Source organism: Gracilinanus agilis, chromosome 6 (assembly GCF_016433145.1).
Source record: "Gracilinanus agilis isolate LMUSP501 chromosome 6, AgileGrace, whole genome shotgun sequence".
NCBI classification, from domain to species: domain Eukaryota; kingdom Metazoa; phylum Chordata; class Mammalia; order Didelphimorphia; family Didelphidae; genus Gracilinanus; species Gracilinanus agilis.
The window spans coordinates 161,093,846-161,114,583 of record NC_058135.1 but is presented as its reverse complement, the minus strand read 5'-3'; the positions used below and the strand labels follow the sequence as shown (position 1 = coordinate 161,114,583).

General features: G+C 36.2%; 1 protein-coding gene across 1 annotated transcript in view; it reads left to right on the top strand.

Moving 5' to 3' along the window:
• POLR2B (RNA polymerase II subunit B) overlaps positions 1-20,738 on the top strand; it is a 34,182-nt gene that overhangs the window by 5,093 nt on the left and 8,351 nt on the right. Inside the window, exons 2-15 of the mRNA XM_044681392.1 lie at positions 2,424-2,496; positions 6,126-6,276; positions 8,278-8,390; positions 9,535-9,754; positions 10,197-10,355; positions 10,729-10,893; positions 12,751-12,947; positions 13,157-13,276; positions 13,562-13,748; positions 14,887-15,030; positions 15,450-15,589; positions 15,681-15,792; positions 19,145-19,299; positions 19,531-19,729. Coding sequence (XP_044537327.1) covers positions 2,424-2,496; positions 6,126-6,276; positions 8,278-8,390; positions 9,535-9,754; positions 10,197-10,355; positions 10,729-10,893; positions 12,751-12,947; positions 13,157-13,276; positions 13,562-13,748; positions 14,887-15,030; positions 15,450-15,589; positions 15,681-15,792; positions 19,145-19,299; positions 19,531-19,729 — 2,135 coding nt within the window. The remainder of the gene's footprint in view (positions 1-2,423; positions 2,497-6,125; positions 6,277-8,277; positions 8,391-9,534; positions 9,755-10,196; positions 10,356-10,728; positions 10,894-12,750; positions 12,948-13,156; positions 13,277-13,561; positions 13,749-14,886; positions 15,031-15,449; positions 15,590-15,680; positions 15,793-19,144; positions 19,300-19,530; positions 19,730-20,738) is intronic.

The window sequence follows — 20,738 nt, the reverse complement described above, 5'->3', positions numbered from 1 at the left end:
CCCCTCCTGCACCCCCCCCCCATGGCCGATGCGCATTTCCACTAGTTTTGTCATGTGTCCTTGATCAAGACCCACATTGATTTTTTAAAAGTTTTTTTTTTAATGATTCTTTCCAAAAGCTAAAGGCACAGATTGCTTTTGCAGGTCAAATTAAGTCCAGCAGTTTTTTTCAGACGTTATCTTTTTTTAAAAAGTATCATTACCAATTTTTCACATAGTACATTGGGAAGTCAGGTGGTAGAGTTTAAATTTTAAGGGTTTAAATATCTTATTCCACTGTTCATGAAGTTTAAAATGGTGGCTGCATTTCTATTCCATTTTCTGTTGTCCTATTTGTGATTTAATTTGCAAATGCATTGGAAATCATAAGGAGCTGGAAAAGATCCCTTCAAGCTCATCTAGTCCAATTCTCTCTCTCTCTTTTTTTTTTTTTTAACCCATATCATCTTCCTTAGAATCAATCCTAAATATTGGTTCTGTGGTAAGAAGAGTGTTAAGGGATAGTGTAAGAGGGAGATTTTGGGAAAGAGAGACAAGTCTGCAGCAAAGGGGAATGGAATTTGGTGAAACTACAGAGAAAGGGGGAAACCTGTTTGGAATCTTGAAGGAGGGGGTTTGGGAGTTCTAATGGCCAGCCAGGAGGCAGTTGGGGTCTGCGAAGCTGGAGTCATTCTCCCAGATTCAGCTCTGACCTCCAGGGGAACCCATTCCGACTCATTCCTGTGAGCTGTTTCTACCACAACCTAGAAGCAGCTGAAGGATTTAATTAACTCTGTAAATTCTCTAAGACAATTCAAACTGAGAGAAGAAGCAGATCTGCTTGCTGCTGATCCACCTCAGCATTACATCTTTGTTCTCTATACATTTTCATAGATGACAGACCCCCCCACCCCATGTGGATTTGAGGGTTGGACCTGTTTGGTTTTATAGCCACAGTGCCTTGCACGTAGCCATCAGGATAGGACCGTGCATTTCATTAGTTTAGGATTATCTAGTATTGCTACATCTCGCTACATCTCAGAAGTTGAAATAGTCTCTGCAGGCTCATTTTCTTTACTGTTTTTCACAGTTTTTTGAGCGATATTAATAGCATTCCATAATTTTATTCCATAATGTTTTGCAAAGGAGTTTATAATCTAAATTAGTATTGTCTTTAGATTCAGTGGAATTGTAACATCTCTTCCTTCTTTTCCTAGCTGGTTTAAGTGATTTTTGGGCTCTTTTAGCCTGTCTGTTCATGAGACTTTTGCATAGGTTAAATTATTTTTCAGAGTCAACCATCTGTTTAGGTCAGATTGGAGTTGCTGTAAAGATATTTATTGTGATCTTGGTTCTAATCAGTTAATGATCTGACCATAGAATTAGTTTTATTTAAGAATCAGTGTTGATGAAAATGCGGTCTTTTCCAATTTAGCCAAGCTGGCTTTTGCTGCTTCTCATAGAACATTCCATCTTCTGTATTTGTGCAGAGTGTTCCCTATGCCTGGAATGCATTCTCTCCTGTTTCCATCACAGTTGAGATTAGATGCTAGCACCTATGTGAAGCCTTTGCTGATCTCTTCCCCTTCCCTCATACTTATGTATGTTTATGTTGTCTCCTCCATTAGAATGTCATTCAGTAAACAATACTACATTGGTAAAGCACCTATTGTGTACCCTGCCCTAAATGCTGAGAGTTCTAAGAAGATGCAAAAGACAATTTCTGCCCTTAAGGGTTCTTGGGGGGGGTACAGAACTGATATTTTGGTCTTCACATCCCAGTGCTTAGTACTTACAAGTATCCAGCATAGAGTAGTTATTAGTAGTGATTAATAATTACATGTTGATTGATTGCTGTCATTCTGTTGTTATGAGGCCATTTTGGGCTTTCTACACCCTGCATTATTGTCTTCTTGAAAAAATATTCATGATATATAGGCATGTAGCTTTTGGGTAGGAAACAAGTCTTTAGCTGTTTTTGTTTCTGTCCTGATCAATTTACAAATGAACTTTTAAAACACAAGCCCTTCATGAGTTGAGGATTATCTCTGTATATGATACGTGTGAGTGCATACATGTTGTTTTATTAAAGGAATTGGGAAAAAGTTTAGAAAATCAAGGAAAAAAGTTTAGTTTTTTAACATTCTTTCAAAATTTTGAGTTCCAAATTCTCTCTCCTCTACTTCCTCCCCCACCTCTTAAAAAGATAAGCAATATGATATTCATTAAACATGTGAGATCATGCAAAAATATCGATATTAATAAAAAACATGAAGATTTTACTTTAATTTGCATTTAGTTCATTAGTTCTCTCTGGAGGTAGATAGGATGTTTCATTATGAATCCTTTGGGGGAAAATGCTTGTTTTATCTACTCCTAAGAACAGTATGTATATTATTGCAGTACTGAAAAGTAATATAATCTTTTATTATTTTTCTTTATAGATATGCAATATGATGAAGATGATGATGAAATCACTCCAGATTTGTGGCAAGAAGCCTGTTGGATTGTTATTAGGTAATTTTTTTCAAGGAAACCAAAGAAGTTCTTTAGTAAACTTTTGGTATAAATCAAATACTTTCTCTTCTACAAACTTGAGGTTAGAAAGTGATGCAGACAGGAATTTTCTTAGCTAATTAATAATTAGTTCTTAATAGAAAGTCTGAGAGAGTAATCAGGGGTAAAATATTGTAACTTAAATTATTTATTTTTATGTGAAATGAAACATTTCATTTTTCCAGCTTTTAAAGGAAGAGGAAAAATCCTGCTTTCCCTCCTAATTTGCCTCACTGCTCACTCTGTTTCTTATCTTTCACAGAGCTCTCTTTTCTCTTAAAATCTCAAGCCATTGTAGAGTTCCTTATTCTAAGTTCATTTATTGATTTCATTAAGAATATTTTTCCATGGTTACATGATTCATGTTCTTTCCCTCTTCCCATCCCCCCCCCCCCATAGTCAATGAGCAATTCCACTGGATTTTACATGTATCATTGATCAAGACCTATATTTGCACTAGGGAGATCATTTAGAGTCTAGATTCCCAATCATATCCCAATTGAACCATGTGATCAAGCAGTTATTTTTCTTCTGTGTTTCTACTCCCACAGTTCTTTCTCTGGATGTGGATGAGTTCCTTATTCTAGATTGTTTTTTTTACTAGAGTTCCTCTCTGCTTTCTGCTCCCTTTCGACCAATAGATGGAACTGAGGAAGCCTACATCTTTCTCCCCAAACTGTAAAACAAGAATGTATTTTTGACATCTCATATTGGAATTTCAATCACAAATTTCTTTAGAAACATTGTTTTGAAGTTGAGATAGATTTCCTAGTTTAATACCTCAGCTATATTATAGACTTAGTAGGCTTTTATTTTTTTTTTTTGGTCGGCTTGAGAACTTAACTAACATTTGTTTCTGGAGAGAAAGCAATCCAAATTCTGAATAAGTGAGAAATTTTGGAACACAACTCATTCGTGAAATGAACAAAGAAGACTTTGTACTTCTTTAATTTTGGTCTTTTCTTTCCATTCCTACTGTCACCCTTTTAGTTCAAAATTTCAATACCTCTTTTCTGGAGTGTGGCAATATCTAATTATTCTTCTTGACTCCTTGTTCTAAACCAGTGGTTCCCAAACGTTTTTGGCCTACTGCCCCCTTTCCAGAAAAAATATTACTTAGTGCCCCTGGAAATTAATTTTTTTGAAATTTTAATAGCAATTAATAGGAAAGATAAATGCACCTGTGGCCATCACTGCTCCCCTGGATCACTGCAGTACCCACCGGGGGCGGTGGCGCCCACTTTGAGAGTCACTTTTCTAAACCATCTAACGGCTTTGCCAAAGTTGTAATCATGCCATCTCCCTATTTGAAAACCTCTACTGAGTTACCTATTATCTACCAAGTAAAGGCCAAGGTCTTAGTTATAGTCCTGGCAGTCAAAGCTGTTTACACCCTGGGTCCAGTTTACCTTTTAAGGCTTATCTTATACTCATCCCTTTTACATATAATTATTTTCTTAAGAAAATTAAAGCTTATTGTTCAAGAATTCTTCATGACCTTTCCTGCCCATGTGCATTTATGTATGTAGGCCCCTCCTAGTGTTTGAACCCCACCCCCACTCCAGCCCCATGCTTTTTTCAAGGCCCAACTCAAATTCATTCCCCTGTGGAGCTTTTCCAGATGTTCTAGAAAAGACAGTCGTTATTGTGCCTCATTCCCCCTTCTTCCCCCCAGTCTGTCCTAGCACTTGGTATTTTTCTTATGTACTAAATCTTCTATTTATTTGTATACATCTTTCCTCTGCTATTAGATTGTAAGCTCTGTGAGGGCAAGAAGCAAAGTTCTTCTCAGTACTTGCTAGCTCCTAGTACATTGCCATGCTAGATCACTAGGTTTGGGAGTGAGAGGACCTGGGTCCTGTCACTTTCCTTATTTGTAAAATGAGGGCATTTGAATTAAATTACTTCTAAGATTTGTTCCAGCTCTGAATCTCTAGTCCTGCAGTCCACTTGATCTATATTTATTGATTTTTTTATTTTAATGACACCACATAATTATGGTTCGCTTTGAACCATGTTTATTGGATTTTCCTTTTAATGACTGCATAATTCTTTTTCCCAGTACTTCTCTATATAAGTTCCCTGACTGCCTCATGTCCATGACTATTTCCCTCAAAAATTCTGTGTGCGTTTAGGGAGAAGACAAACACATGAAATGCCTTCTGTTTTCCCGTCTGTTCTTTCCCTTTTTACGTCTTTGATCATGCTGTGCACCTTCTCTTGGGAATTCATCAATTCAGATGACTTTAACTCTTATTTCTTTGAATATAACTTGGCAATTTCTGTATTTCATTTCGATCCCTCACTTAAGTTCTAGTCTTACTACACTAGCTACTGCCATAGGTGCTTCACTTGGCCAATCTGCTTTCACTTCAAACTCAACAAAACATCATGCCCCCAAACTAAGCTTAGAATCATTCCCTTTTCCTCATTCCCTCTTTCCCCTGCTGAGAACTAGTTTATTTCTGTTAATGGCATTACGTTCTCTCTTGTCACCTACCCTAGAAATATGCAGTATTTTTTTTTAACCCCTTACCTTCCATCTTAGAATCAATATTGTCTATTGGTTCCAAGGCAGAAGAGTGGTAAGGGTTAAGCAATGAAGGTTAAGTGACTTGTCCAGGGTCACACAGCTAGGAAGTGTCCAAGGCCAGATTTGAACCCAGGACCTCCCATCTCAAGACCTGGCTCTCAATCCACTGAGCCATCCTACTGCCCCCTTGTAATAATTTTTGACCCATCCCTTTCCTTCATTCTTTTTCAGTCACCTCATCCTGACATTTCTTCTTTGAAATGCTTCCCCATTCTTATTGCTAACACCTTAACCCTCCAGGTCTTTATTATCTCAAGCTTAGGCTGCTGTAGCTACTTCTTAGCTGTGATTTCTTACTCATTCTCTTTCTCATAAAATCTCTTCTGCAATGGTTCTATCTGACTAATTTTCCTAAAGTCCTGCTTTTTCTATCACTCCTCTGCTCAGGAGCTGCCAGGGATCTCTATTGCCTATAGAAAAAGGCCCATGGTCATCCTGACATGAATCATCTTGTATGGTCTGACTTTATACTGTCTAACTGACCTTATGTCCCACTTCCCACTGCCCCCTTAGCTTTAACTGTCCATTTTATCAAGGCTGGTTGTGTGTTTTCCCACATATATCTTTGATTATTCTGTTTTTTCCCTCTGATGATTTCCTTCCCATTTTTCAGTACATACTCACAACCTTCTCTGACTGGCCCATCTCTGACTAAGCTAGCTCCTGCTGATTCTCTTCCTTCACTGAAATCATATATTACTTATTGTTTGTACCCCGATGTGGTGCTTAATTTTATTCTCATCATTGATAATATGCTATCTTATAGTTTCCAATATTAATATACCTATAAATGTTGTCTCCCTCTCCCCAACAGATATAATCAGGGACAGAGATGTGTCATTTTTTTTTGCTATCCCATAGTGTGTGCGCATTAGCTCAGTACAAAGTAGATGTTCCTTTGATAATTGTTGACCAGAATGATAACTGAAAAATTAAAAACATCAATGAAAACAGTCTTTTATTATACTTGAACTTAATCTTTGAACTGTTTTTTCAGTTCCTATTTTGATGAGAAAGGTTTGGTCCGACAACAGCTGGATTCTTTTGATGAGTTCATTCAGATGTCTGTGCAGAGAATTGTGGAGGATGCCCCACCTATAGATTTACAAGCTGAAGCTCAGCATGCTACTGGAGAAGTTGAAGAACCGGTAAGAGATTCTATATGAAATCTGAAATAGTTTCTGTTTTTTTGAAGTTTCATGCCTTCCATGGCTTAAAGACAAATAGCATAAAAATAGTTTTAATGGATTTTTATTTAGAAATATATACAACTGCCTTCATTAGCAGTACAATTGAAGGGGTTTGTACATTTGTGCAGATAGTAAAAATAATTTCTTTTCATTGGAGAGTCCATTTTATGACTCTTCCTCTTAATTATATCTTGGTTATGTTAATATTAAAGTGAGTTTGTATACCCCAATAAACAAGCAAGGTGATTTGAAAAGGTATGTTGTGTGATGAGAAATAGTCTGTAGTGAAGCTGTTAGGTAATAATGTCCTGAGCTCTGGAGGTAACCCTTGGAACAAAAAGGAGGGGAAAGATGACTTATTGGCTCAAATGTTCAATGTCCTAGCATTGATTTCCAGGCTTCCAAGCCATTTATACACCCATCATGGTTACCCTGACTTCTGGCAATCTGCCTGGCATCTTGGCCATTATCCCTGAATTTCAGATGTAAAAAGAATCATTAGGTCCATTTTTTTTTTTTAAGAGCATGGGGTCAGAATCACAAGTTTAGGGGGCAGCTGGGTAGCTCAGTGGATTGAGAGCCAGGCCTAGAGATGGGAGGTCCTAGGTTCAAATCTAACCTCAGACACTTCCCAGCTGTGTGACCCTGGGCAAGTCACTTGACCTCCATTGCCTACCCTTACCACTCTTCTGCCTAGGAGCTAATACACACAGTATTGACTCCAAGATGGAAGGTAAGGGTTTAAAAAAACAAACAAAACAGAATCACAAGTTTAAGCTTGCAGGACTCAGTTAACTGCTTGATCTTCAGAATCATGATATGGATAGCTTAACTACATTATTACTATTGAATAAACAATACAACAGACTTAGTATTTTCAAGTTAGTCAGAAATCTTCATTTGTGTTTTATTTCTGAATTTTTAAAGAAGTTTGTAAGTCTAAAATTATAAGTATAGAGTGTCTATGCTGACTTTTCAGGTCCCAGACAATTGCTTACTATATTGACCATATAAAGAATTTGATACTAATAACTAGTTTCCTTTAAGGCTTTAATACTTTAAGACTTATGAAGCACTTTACATGTGCCATCTCATCTATCTTCAGAACAATCTTAATTTCCTTTGAGAAGTTCAGTGACTTGCTAAACGAGGCAGGGTTTGGTTTTAGGTGTTCCTGACTCTAAGTCCAACATTGTCCACTGCATCACATTGCCTCACCTTGCTGAGCTGAGCTGCCTGCAATTGAAAACTGAAGGAAAAGGCCCCTGTGAGACCAGAGAGAATGTGGTTGCCTAGTGATCTAATTAAATTATGTTGGCAATCAGCAATGGCTCCTTGCAACTTTTATAAAAAATGGGATAATGGCTTGATTTGAATTTGTTAAAGTTCTCTTGAGAGGCTGGTTTTTGGGTAAGAATACCAGTTTATTGATTATATCAGTTTTTTGGCCAGGCCAGCATCATAACCAGTAAAGTGACAGGTCACTGGCCCTCTCGAATGACCTGAGATCCCTAATCTTGGTCAGGTAGCTTAATAAATAGAGTTTTAGGAGTTCATTATTTAGTCCCTTTGTGGAATATCCCAAGATACCTCTGATTGGTAAATATCTAATTAAAAGGTAATCCATCAATCCATCCCTCTCCATTTTCATATAATGGGGAACATATCTATAGGAAAAGAATCCTTGTCCCCTTTGTTTTTTAACCAAATTCTGTTAAAAAGGAAGGCATTTTTTGGGATTGTTAAAGACAAAGAAAATGCTAAAAACAGTAGATTAGCTGGAATCTCTGACCCAGATCCCATTCACAGGAATATACAATAATTTTCCCTAGTATACAGGATTGGGGCCTTTCTATTTTAGGCCTTCATATGAGAATTGATACGATATGTGAAAAGTACAGTAATACAATTTATGGAAAATAAGTTCTCATGAATTTGATATATTTTTGTCTGTTTCAGCCTCGATATCTGCTGAAGTTTGAACAAATTTATCTCTCCAAGCCTACTCACTGGGAAAGAGATGGAGCCCCTTCACCTATGATGCCAAATGAAGCCAGATTGAGAAATCTCACGTAAGAGACATTTCTTTACTGTTGGCAGTTGAGTTTTGGCCTTTTAAGGCATGGGCAGGTTACATAATCCTTTGGAGCCTCAGTGAATTCATTCAGAAGTCATATTTGGTACTGGTGAGGAAAACACTTTGTGAACTGTAAAGCATTCCTATATTAACAAACTATTAATTAAAGGATGATACTCTTTTAATCTAAGTAAGGACTAATAATTAGGGAATACCTGACCTATGCCAAAATATTTTCTTTGTTTATCAATGTCTTTTGTTTTCATAGCACATTCATTTACAAATGTCACATACCCCCATTCATTCTATAAGCTTTCCCTTGCAGAAATAGTAGCGTTTCTTTATAGCACTTAAGATTTGCAAGACCTTTTCTACATATTATGTTATTTGATCCTTACAACAACTCCATTAGGTAGGTTCCATCATCTTTGTTTTTTGTTTTTTTGTTTTTTTATTTAAACCCTTACCTTCCATCTTGGGAGTCAATACTGTGTATTGGCTCCAAGGCAGAAGAGTGGTAAGGGTAGGCAATGGGGGTTAAGTGACTTGCCCAGGGTCACATAGCTGGGAAGTGTCTGAGGTTAGATTTGAACCTAGGACCTCCTGTCTCTAGGCCTGGCTCTCAATCCACTGAGCTACCCAGCTGCCCCCTCATCTTTGTTTTATAGATGAGGAATAGATGAGGCTGAGAGTTTTAAGTGACTTACCTAGGATTAGATAGTAAACATTTATTAAGAACTTTTCATGTGCTAGAAACTGAGACAAATTCTGGGGGTACAAAGAAGTCCTTGCCCTCTAGGAGGTCACAGTCTAATGGGGGAGGCAGATAGTGAGGCAAGTTTTGAATTCAGGTCTTCCTGATTCCAAATCCAATATGCAATCTGTTGTGTTATTAGCTCCCCCACTCCCTGCCCCCCATGGCATTCATATGGCATTAAAATGTTTGATCCTCAAAACAATCCCACAATCAATGCAGTTGGGACTGAGATTAGGAGTTGAGGAGCTAGTGTATGAGATAGCATTTGGCTCAGGTCTTCACCTAGAGTCAGGCACTCTGTCCATGACGCCACTATCTACCTTTGCAACAGATTGAAAAAGCTAAAAAGAAGACAAAATTCATTTTGATTTTATTTTCAAAGGTATTCTGCTCCTCTTTATGTGGACATCACAAAAACAGTTATTAAAGAGGGAGAAGAACAGCTTCAGACACAGCATCAAAAAACATTTATAGGAAAAATTCCAATTATGCTTCGTTCGACATACTGTCTATTAAATGGTTTAACTGATCGTGATCTCTGTGAATTAAATGAATGCCCTCTTGATCCTGGTGGCTATTTCATTATTAATGGATCAGAAAAGGTAAAATGAGTAATTCTTATTAAAAATAGCATTGATGTGTATTCAAAGTGATAAATTAAAATTGGGGAAAATGTAGCGTAATACAAATAGCAGCATTGGAAGCTTGGGGAGGTGGTGGGAAATTTGGCTGCTAAAATTTAAATGTGTTTAAAGTTTTGCCTTGGTCTAGAAAATACATCTGTTATTTAGAACAACACTTATGCTTGTACAGTCTGCCTAGAGTTTCATATAACTTGAATAGCTTGTGGATTTCAATCTTTCAATAAAATCTTTTAGTAATTTTAGAATAAAGGGAACTAAAACCATTAATAGTATTCTTTTTCTATATTGTATTATCAGACTGAACATGCAAATTTGGATGCTTAATTTTTCTCTATTAGGGATTTTAATTTATTTTATGGATAAATTTTAGAATTTTTTTACCAAACCTTTTTCTATATAGGTTCTGATTGCCCAAGAGAAAATGGCAACAAATACGGTTTATGTGTTTGCCAAAAAAGATTCCAAGTATGCCTATACAGGAGAATGTAGGTCATGCCTGGAGAATTCTTCCCGACCCACAAGTACTATCTGGGTTAGCATGCTTGCAAGAGGAGGACAGGTATGGAACATTAATCAGAAGCCACTCCTGGCTTAACATCAAGTTAATATTTGTTTCTTGCTTCCTAATCTACCTTCTCTGAACTTTCTGGGTATGTTTCCTTTTCATTCCCCCTTACCCCACAGAAGGTTACAACCAGAGTGCACAATTGTGCCTTCTGAGGGAGCCTGGGTGGGGAAGGGATGTGTGCGGCTGTGGGAATTTTGTTTCATTTGAGTGCTGTAACCCAAATGTGAAAAATGTGAGACCAGTCTTTAAATGTTTCATCTTTATGTGGAAAGTGTGCTTGTGAAATGAAGAGAGTGAAACAGTAAATAATTTTATTCGAGGAATATTTATGTGCTTTTGTGTGTGCTATTCATTTCTTTTGTAGGGTGCAAAAAAGAGCGCGATTGGTCAGCGCATTGTAGCTACTTTACCATACATCAAGCAAGAAGTTCCCATTATCATTGTATTCCGAGCATTAGGTTTTGTGTCTGACAGAGATATTTTAGAACACATTATTTATGATTTTGAAGATCCAGAGATGATGGAAATGGTATGTAAAAGTCAAATCCTTTTGTTATTTAGTCTTATTTAGGAGAGTTGTAGAAATCGCTTTAAACTTGAATGAATGCTCAGGCATTAGGTGGTTTTTGACTAGTTTTGAATAAACTTAATTTTCTATTTAATTGAAGATTTCTAGTGAATATTCAGTTTGTTTCAACCCTCATTGCTGAAAATATTTCTAAAATTCCCTAGTCTATATTCCTCTCTTAGTGAGAAAAATCGTAAATAATCATCATTTAATCTTTTTTTTTTTTTTTTAAACCCTTACCTTCCATCTTGGGAGTCAATACTGTGTATTGGCTCCAAGGCAGAAGAGTGGTAAGGGTAGGCAATGGGGGTCAAGTGACTTGCCCAGGGTCACACAGCTGGGAAGTGTCTGAGGTTAGATTTGAACCTAGGACCTCCCATCTCTAGGCCTGGCTCTCAATCCACTGAGCTACCCAGCTGCCCCTATTTACTCTTTTTTTGATGACTGATTCTTTCTTATTTATTTTTATGTTTAATTAATTTAGAATATTTTTCCATGGTTCCATGATTCATATTCTTTCTCTCTTCTCCCCCACTCTCATAGCCATTTAGCAGTTCAACTTGGTTTTGTATGTATCATTGATCAAGACCTATTTCCATATAATTAATATTTGTAATAGATTGATCATTGAGTATATATCCCCATTTGTGTCCCCATTGAACCATGTGATCAAGGAGGTGGTTTTCTTTTATGTTTCTGCTCCCACAGTTCTTTCTCTGGATGTGGGTAGTGTTCTTTCTTCTCAAGTCCCTCAAAATTGTCCTGTTTCATTGCATTGCTGCTAGTACAGAAGTCCATTACATTTGATTTTACCACAGTGTATCAGTCTCTGTGTACAATGTTCTCCTGGTTCTGCTCCTTTTGTTCTGCATCACTTCCTGGAGGTTGTTCCAGTTCACATGAAATTCCTCCAGTTCATTATTCCTTTTGGCACAATAGTATTCCATTTGATAACTTCAGTCTTATCCCAGGTTTGCTTCTGGATTATTAGCATTATAAATATTAATCATTATATAATGATGTTGGTATTTATAAGACAAGTACTTAGTTATTTGTTAAATTGAATGTGTACTAATCACAGAACATAGCTGATGGCAAAAGAAGAACTCAAGAGCGGTGGAATGTTGTCATTTTGTAGCTACTGGCCTCTCCTCTCTTGGAAGATATAGTCAACCCCAGGACCTTGCCCAATTAAAATAAAATGCATTTAATTTAGAAACTGGACAGCTAGGTTGCTTAGTGTATAAAGTGTCGGGCCTGAAGTAAAAAAAACTCATCTTCCTGAGTTCAAATCGGGCCTCAGACACTTACTAGCTGTTTGATCATGGTCAAGACACTTAATCCTTTTGGTCTCAATTCTTCATCTGTAAAATGAGCTAGAGAAAGAAATGGCAAAACCACTCTACTGATTTTGCCAAGAAAACCCCAAATGAAGCAGATCAAAATGACTGAACAACTACAATTTAGAATTGTTGTAACTTCGATGGTGCAGAAAACATACTTAATTTTTTAAATTTTAAAAAAATTTTATTTCTTGAAAACCTTTGTTTTACCATTTCTTGTTGAAAGTTTTTAAAAAAGTACAGCTCTTGGTACTTTTTTCAAGGAAAATTTTAGTTGCTGAAATTTATCAAAGAACTTGGATTTCCATAGTTCCATCCCTTTATCTAACTGATTTTGTGATTTATTGTATATTTCCAAATATTGAACAGGTTTATTAAGAATATTGAATAAAGAATAAACTGGGTGTTATGGGCTTTTTTGGTATTTAGGGTGTTGAATTGAAAGTAATTATTGTTTTAATATTTTAATATATAGGTTAAACCTTCTTTGGATGAAGCTTTTGTCATCCAGGAACAGAATGTTGCACTCAATTTTATTGGATCAAGAGGAGCAAAACCTGGTGTAACTAAGGAGAAAAGAATTAAATATGCAAAAGAAGTTTTACAAAAAGAAATGCTTCCTCATGTTGGTGTCAGTGACTTTTGTGAAACAAAAAAAGCCTACTTTTTGGGGTATGTTGTTTTGTTTTGAATGCTTTGCTCTATAAGAAAGCACTTTTTGTTCTGTGTGAAAAATATCCTATTGAACTTCCACTTTGCTTCTTTAAAAGATGTGAGCTTTATAATTTAGAAACAATGGTTTTATCTTGGGTTAAGTGCTTCCCATGTTCTCTTACCTCGAAAAAAAAGAGAAAGAAACCTGGGGTTCTTTTTGTTTTTAGGTATATGGTTCACAGATTACTTTTGGCTGCTCTTGGAAGAAGGGAACTGGATGACAGAGATCACTATGGAAATAAGAGACTGGATTTGGCTGGTCCGCTGCTTGCATTCTTGTTTAGAGGGTAAGAATTATAGAAAAAAACTACTGGATTAGATGAGTCGTGACATAGGAACAAAACTGTTTTGATAGTTTTATGGAAAGTACAGAAACACAGGAACCTGTTCTCCGTGTGTGTGTGTGTGTGTGTGTGTGTGCATATGCATATGTTTGTGTGTGTATCTGTCTGTCTATGGTGGTAATTCATTCTAGGGTGTATTAATTTTACCAATGACTTTTGTGTGCTTGGTCAGATATTTGACATGTGAGTATATGATAAATGTATTTTAAAAATAATTTTCTCTGACAGAATGTTTAAGAATTTACTTAAAGAAGTGAGGATATATGCACAGAAATTCATTGATAGAGGCAAAGACTTTAACTTGGAGTTGGCGATTAAAACAAGGATCATATCAGATGGTTTAAAATATTCTTTGGCTACTGGGAACTGGGGTGACCAAAAGAAAGCTCACCAGGCCAGAGCTGGAGTCTCTCAGGTAAGAGTTTCATAAACATAATTTGTGGTTTAACATTAAAATTTGTACCTGAGTTCTAACAACATCTTCATGAATTTATTTTTCCAGGCTTTTGATCTGTAAGATGATGCCTTTTTTTCCAGATGTGAAATTAAGGACTTTTGAACTGAGAAATTTCTTTTTAATTGCTTATTATTGCAAAGAAAATCTTAATTTTGGGCATTTCATTATAATTAGTCTAATTTTGAATAAAACAATATTCATAAGGAGAAAATAGTCCCCATTAATATGGAGTCCATATTTTAAAGGCCCCCAAAGTAGGAGTTAATTTCTGAATATTGAATCATTTTAAGCATCTCTTTTCTTTGTTATACTGAATTTTTATTTTTATTTATTTATTTATTTATTTATTTTTAAACCCTTGTACTTTGGTGTATTGTCTCATAGGTGGAAGATTGGTAAGGGTGGGCAATGGGGGTCAAGTGACTTGCCCAGGGTCACACAGCTGGGAAGTGGCTGAGGCCGGGTTTGAACCTAGGACCTCCTGTCTCTAGGTCTGACTCTCACTCCACTGAGCTACCGAGCTGCCCCTCTGTTATACTGTATTTTAAAAGTGTTTCCATGTATCAACTCAGTGTACATGTAGTGACAGTCACAGGACTAGAGATGGGAAATTGCTCAGGAATATCAAATAAATTGTGCATGTTTACTTTCTTAAAAAACTATCATTTTCTTTGACAGTATGTTTAAGAATTTGCATAAGAAATGAAGATAGGGTCAGAAAAGTTTATTGATAGATTACTCTCATTGGTGAACTTTATTAAAAAAACTAGGACTACATGAACCTAGTTGTCTGATAAGATTTTAAGATTCTTTGAATGTTTTTGTTGTGATTGGGATGTTATATCCTTGAAAGTAATCTGTTCAGCCTTTAGAAACCAACCACTCTGTCTAGGGACATTCTCCCTTCCTTTATTTCCAGCCAAAAGGAATTATAGATTTCTAGGACTTGATAATGAAAGTTAGATAAAGTATAATTGCAATATCAAACTAATTGACTTCCACCTTCAAATATAGCTCTGTTTTGTATTGATAGAATAATTATTTCAAGTACAGGAAAAATCAAACCTAACTTTGCCAAATTTACTAATTTCTCTAGGTGTTAAATCGTCTGACTTTTGCATCTACTCTTTCTCACTTGCGTCGTTTGAACTCTCCAATTGGTAGAGACGGTAAATTAGCAAAGCCAAGACAGTTGCATAATACACTGTGGGGAATGGTGTGTCCTGCTGAGACCCCAGAGGTAATGTCTCAAACCATCAGTCTAGCTCAGTGATTCCCAAAGTGGGTGCTACCGCCCCCTGGTGGGTGCTGCAGCGATTCAGGGGGGCGGTAATGGCCACAGGCGCATTTATCTTTCCTATTAATTGCTATTAAAATTAAAAAAATAATAATTTCCAGGGGGCTAAGTAATATTTTTTCTGGAAAGGGGGTGGTAGGCCAAAAAAGTTTGGGAACCACTGCTCTAGCTAGTCTCTTAATTTATCACATCCTTATTTTAAAATTCAGTTTGAAGTGTGTCTCAATTCTATGATGTTATAAATGCTATGGTTAGAATAAATATGATTAAAATAAATAAAAAGTAAATCAAAGTAAATAAAAATGCTTGAAATAGATTTTTGATGGCCTTTGTTAAAGTAATGACCATACTGTTTCTTTTAGGGCCATGCAGTAGGACTTGTGAAGAATTTAGCCCTGATGGCTTATATTTCTGTAGGATCTCAGCCTTCTCCAATTCTGGAGTTTTTAGAAGAATGGAGTATGGAAAACCTAGAAGAAATTTCTCCTGCTGCTATTGCTGAGTTCGTATGAAAATATTTTTGGGGTGGTAGTTCTACGAATTTTGCTTAAGAATAATGATTTACAACATTTAAAAAAAATCTTTCATTTTAGTGCAACCAAGATCTTTGTTAATGGCTGCTGGGTTGGAATACATAAAGACCCTGAACAACTTATGAATACCCTAAGAAAATTGCGACGCCAGATGGATATCATTGTCTCTGAAGTAAGGTTCTTGAATTAGATAGAGATTTCAGTTTTGGATAGACTCTTTTAAGTAATTCATATCACTGGCCAAAGCTATCTTTCCACAGGCTTCTTTGAATAGGTTTACCATGATCTGAATTGAGACTTTTCACTCAAAAACATTTTGGGCCTTACTACAGTTATAGATAGAACTTGCTCTAATGCAATAGTTGCTATTAAAAGTTGCATGTAAACTTAATATAAAGCAAATCATATTATATTTATACTAGAGAACTCAAATTTTTTTAAACCATTATCATCTTTTTTTTTTTTTTTAAAAACCCTTACCTTCCATCTTAGAATCAATACTGGGTATTGGTTCTAAGGCAGAAGAGTGGTAAGGGCTAGGCAATGGGGGTTAAGTGACTTGCCCAGGGTCACACCACTGGGAAAGTGTCTGAGGCCAGATTTGAACCTAGGACCTCTCGTCTCTAGACCTGGCTCTCAATCCACTGAGCTACCCAGCTGTCCCCTAACTATTATCTTCTATCTTAGAATCAATACTGTGTGTTTTCAGAGCAGAAGAGCAACTAATGCTAAGTAATGGGGGTTAAGTGTCTTGCCCAGGATCAAACAGCTAGGAAGTGTCTGAGATCTGATTTGGACCCAGGACCTTATCTCCAGGCCTTGCTCTCTGCTGACTCAAATAGCTACCCCTTGGGAACTTGATTTTTAAAGGGATCCTGTGAGCTTTTTTGTAAAGTAGGGAATGCTTTTATAAAGTGAATTGCCCATTAATAGATCTGTCTTGTTCTAGATTTCCAGCCAATTCATTATGCAAGATAAGCATGCTGTGCTTGTAATAGATTAACTCTAATTCCGAATTGTCATGGACTTTTGGATGCAGTTGATCCTGGCCTTAGGTGGTAGCCATCCTCAGACTGCTGGATCTGGCCTTCTCCATTCATATTTTTGGAGTTTTCAAAACACTTCTGCTTCATGATCATGTCTGTTTTTCCATTATGTTAAGGGCTCTCTAAAGAAGATCTTGACTGCTCACACCAGAGACTCTCTGAGACAAGGGTCTGAGCAGTCAAAATTTTCTTCTAAAGCTTCTAAAGCTTAACGTGACTTGAATGTCACAAAGTTGACACATCTTCATTTATATCATTTGGATGCCAAGAATGCAGTTCATTCACCCACCATGAATCCAAATATGGATTGCTATTTTCTGATCTTAAACCTTTGTCTGAGTATGAGATACTTCCCAGGAAAGTGGAGTAAGTTTACCATTAATCGATTACCTTCAACTGCTTATGACCACGTAGTATCCTGAATGAAGGAGGAGAGAGATCATCTGGTTTGTACTCCCTCATGAAGTGCTTTCCCACCTTCCTGGGAGAAAATATGGGAATTCCTTTTTAGTCGTTAAGTACTTTATGAGATAGGCACCACACTTTTCTATTTCAAGCTTGAACCAGGATTGACTGAGTACCTGCCTCCTAGAAGGGATCCAGGATGCACTTTGTTTAGTCCTCATATACTTTTTCCTGTGAGGCCCTTGAATTTGTGTTACCTCCAGTTACAGTCTCGTGTTTGACCTCTTGGCACTTTTCTGGAGATGCTTGCAAGTGAAGATTACTTAGTCCTTACAGAAGCCCAGGTACTTTAGGCAGAAACTTGAGTCCTTTAGTCAGACACAGCTGATTATAACTTTCTTCTAATGGGAAAATCTTACTCTAGCTTGGCAATGTGTAATTTACTAAGGCTCAGGATCTTTTGATAAGTCAGTTTTCATTTTGGCAGGTTTTTACACTCTTCCCTAGTATTTACATATCTCTCTAGTAAGTTTTTTGGGCAAAGTCAGAATGCAATTCAAGCTATCTCAGGTCCTAGGTACAAGATCTGATTCTTTGATGCTTAGCTCAGTTGATTCTCTGAAGCTATACTAGACCTTCACTAGTCTTATAGTGTCCCTAAATATCATTATTTTGGACCTTTTGGCCTGTGAGGTGAATCTTGACAGCTTTAGCCAGGATTATTGATTATTGTCTTAGTTTCCTGCCGCTTTTCTCTGGGTTGCTGTTGAATGTGTTTCTGTGGGATGAGTTTTTGTTTTTTTTAGAACAGACGTCCTTTGTACAATTTTATTTTATTTTATTTTAAATTTTAATTTTGAATATTTTACCATACTTACATGTTTCATGTTCTTTCCCTCTCCCCCAAGCCCTCTTAATCCCCCTTAGCCGAAGCACAATTCCACTGGGTTTTACATGTATCATTGATTAAGACCTAATTCCATATTATTGATAGTTGGACTAGAGTTATAACATTGAGTGTCTGCATCCCCAATAATATCCCCATCAGCCCATGTGTTCAAGCAGTTGTTTTTCTTCTGTGTTTCTCCTCTGTGGGATGAGTTCTTTTATAAATATTAAAACTATATAAATGGGACAGCTAGTTGGGTCAGTGGTTAGAGAGCCAGGCCTGGAAATGGGAGGTCCTAGGTTCATATGTGACCTCAGATACTTCCTAGTTATGTGACCCTGGGCAAGTCACTTAGCCTGTGTTGCCTAGCCTTTACCACTCTTCTGCCTTGGAACTAATACTTAGTATCAATTCTAAGACAGAAGGCAGGAGTTTTTTAAAAAGCACTATATAAACAATTTTTAATACTGTCATTCTAATAGGCATGTTGATATGATATCTGCCTAATATCCTTTTACTTTCAGTAGAGAAGTATGACAGAGGGAGGCTTAGGACCAGTAAGGTGAAGTGTGTAAGTAGATTGTAGAATGGTGGTATCAGGTATTATTGTGAAGGTGGGAACTCCTTTATATTTTCCGAGAGGAGACAAAAAAGGTAACTGTGCTACTGGTTGCCATAGTGATACTAGAAGAAATGTTTCTTTTTTCTTATTAGTCACATGTCATTAATTTGAACATTAATTAGGCCATGAATTTGGACAGCATTATCTAATTAGTCAAGTATAGTTTTTACTTATATAAACACAAATTTTAGATTTACATGTAGTGTTTATCATATGCAAATTGAAAACGACTACTTAGATGAATTTTTTTTTAACTCAAATTTTGTGTGAACTTTGGTTTTTTTTTTTTTTAATTTTTTTTAAATCCTTAACTTCTGTATATTGGCTCATAGGTGGAAGAGTGGTAAGGGTGGGCAATGGGGGTCAAGTGACTTGCCCAGGGTCACACAGCTGGGAAGTGTCTGAGGCCGGATTTGAACCTAGGACCTCCTGTCTCTAGGCCTGACTCTCAATCCATTGAGCTACCCAGCTGCCCCTTTGGTGTTTTTTTTTTTTTTTTAAAGCTAATCCTTAATGACAGAAAATGCAGATTCATCATCCTTCTCTATTTAAAAAACATTAGGTTTCCATGATCAGAGACATTCGAGAACGAGAGATTCGGATTTATACAGACGCAGGTCGAATATGCAGACCACTTTTAATTGTTGAAAAACAAAAGCTACTTTTGAAGAAAAGACACATTGATCAGTTAAAAGAACGGGAGTATAACAACTACAGGTAGGAATTCAAGGAGTAAAATGTATTTATTTTGAATGCTTGCATTTGGGAATTATGTTTTTCTTAATCAAACAATGGGCTTTTGACAGTTGTATTTCACATTAGTGTCTTTCAATCGTTTTCAAATTTAAGATATTTTTAAAAAGTAAAAGTAACAAAATCTTTAAATCACAAATGTGTATAGGATTTTAGGAACTCTAAAGAATTGGGAGAATTTGTTTAATTTTCTAGTTGGCAAGATCTTGTGGCCAGTGGAGTGGTAGAATATATTGATACCTTGGAAGAAGAAACTGTGATGCTTGCCATGACTCCAGATGACTTACAGGAGAAGGGAGTTGCCTATTGTTCTACTTATACCCATTGTGAAATTCATCCATCAATGATACTTGGTGTGTGTGCATCTATTATCCCTTTTCCTGATCACAATCAGGTTAGTAGCACTTTTATCTTGTAGTGTATAATTTTTTTTTAAATTTTAAAAATTTAAAAAAATTTTTATTTTGAATATTTTCCCATAGTTACATATTTTATGTTCTTTCCCTCTCCCCCAAACCCCCCCAACCACCCTTAGCGGACGTGCAATTCCACTGGCTTTTTTATTTTTTATTTTTTTAAAGTTTTTATTTTGAATATTTTCCCATAGTTACATATTTCATGTTTTGTAGTGTATAATCTTGAGGAACCATAAGAAGTAAGGCAGGAAAATATAATAAAATTTGAGACCAGTTCATAGTGATCAGTTTTTGAGAAAACCATTTCTAATTAATAAAGTATATTTTGGGGAATTGTTCAGTAATACCGTTGGGAAAAGTGGATAGTAATATGGAGAAAGAAATTTTAATCTGTATTTCCATTATATACCACAATAAACTCCAGATAAATTTACAGGTAAATACAGAAAACTTATAAAGAGAGAAATGTAACAGTATGCTTATTCCAAATGTGGACTACCAGAGCAATGGAAGAAATTAATAGACAAGATTGCTGATTTTGTTTTTATTAAAAATTTTTTAAACATTTAACACAAATAAGACAAATATTTTGTTAAATTAAGGCAACACTAAGAATACACTCCAATAAACTTTTAAGGTAATTGACTTCCAGAATATACAGAGTGGACATAAGTTGATTATGGTAGTATGTAGTCTGAGGTGGTGGCGGTGAGGGAGGGAAGATAGTGAAGTTTGTGAACTGCCAGTTTACAAAGGAGGAAACAAACATTAAATAAGAACTTGGAACAATATTCTAGTTTTTTAGAATTCCATTATTTAATTACTATTAACCAGAATGTGACACCAACATCCATTAATTTGGCTGAAATAAGTAAAAATCATAAAACTTAGTGTTGTAAGGGCTTTGGAAAAACAGATACACCTTGTACTTTATTGTATTGCAAATTGGAAAATAATTTTAGCAATATTTACCAAAACAGTATGATT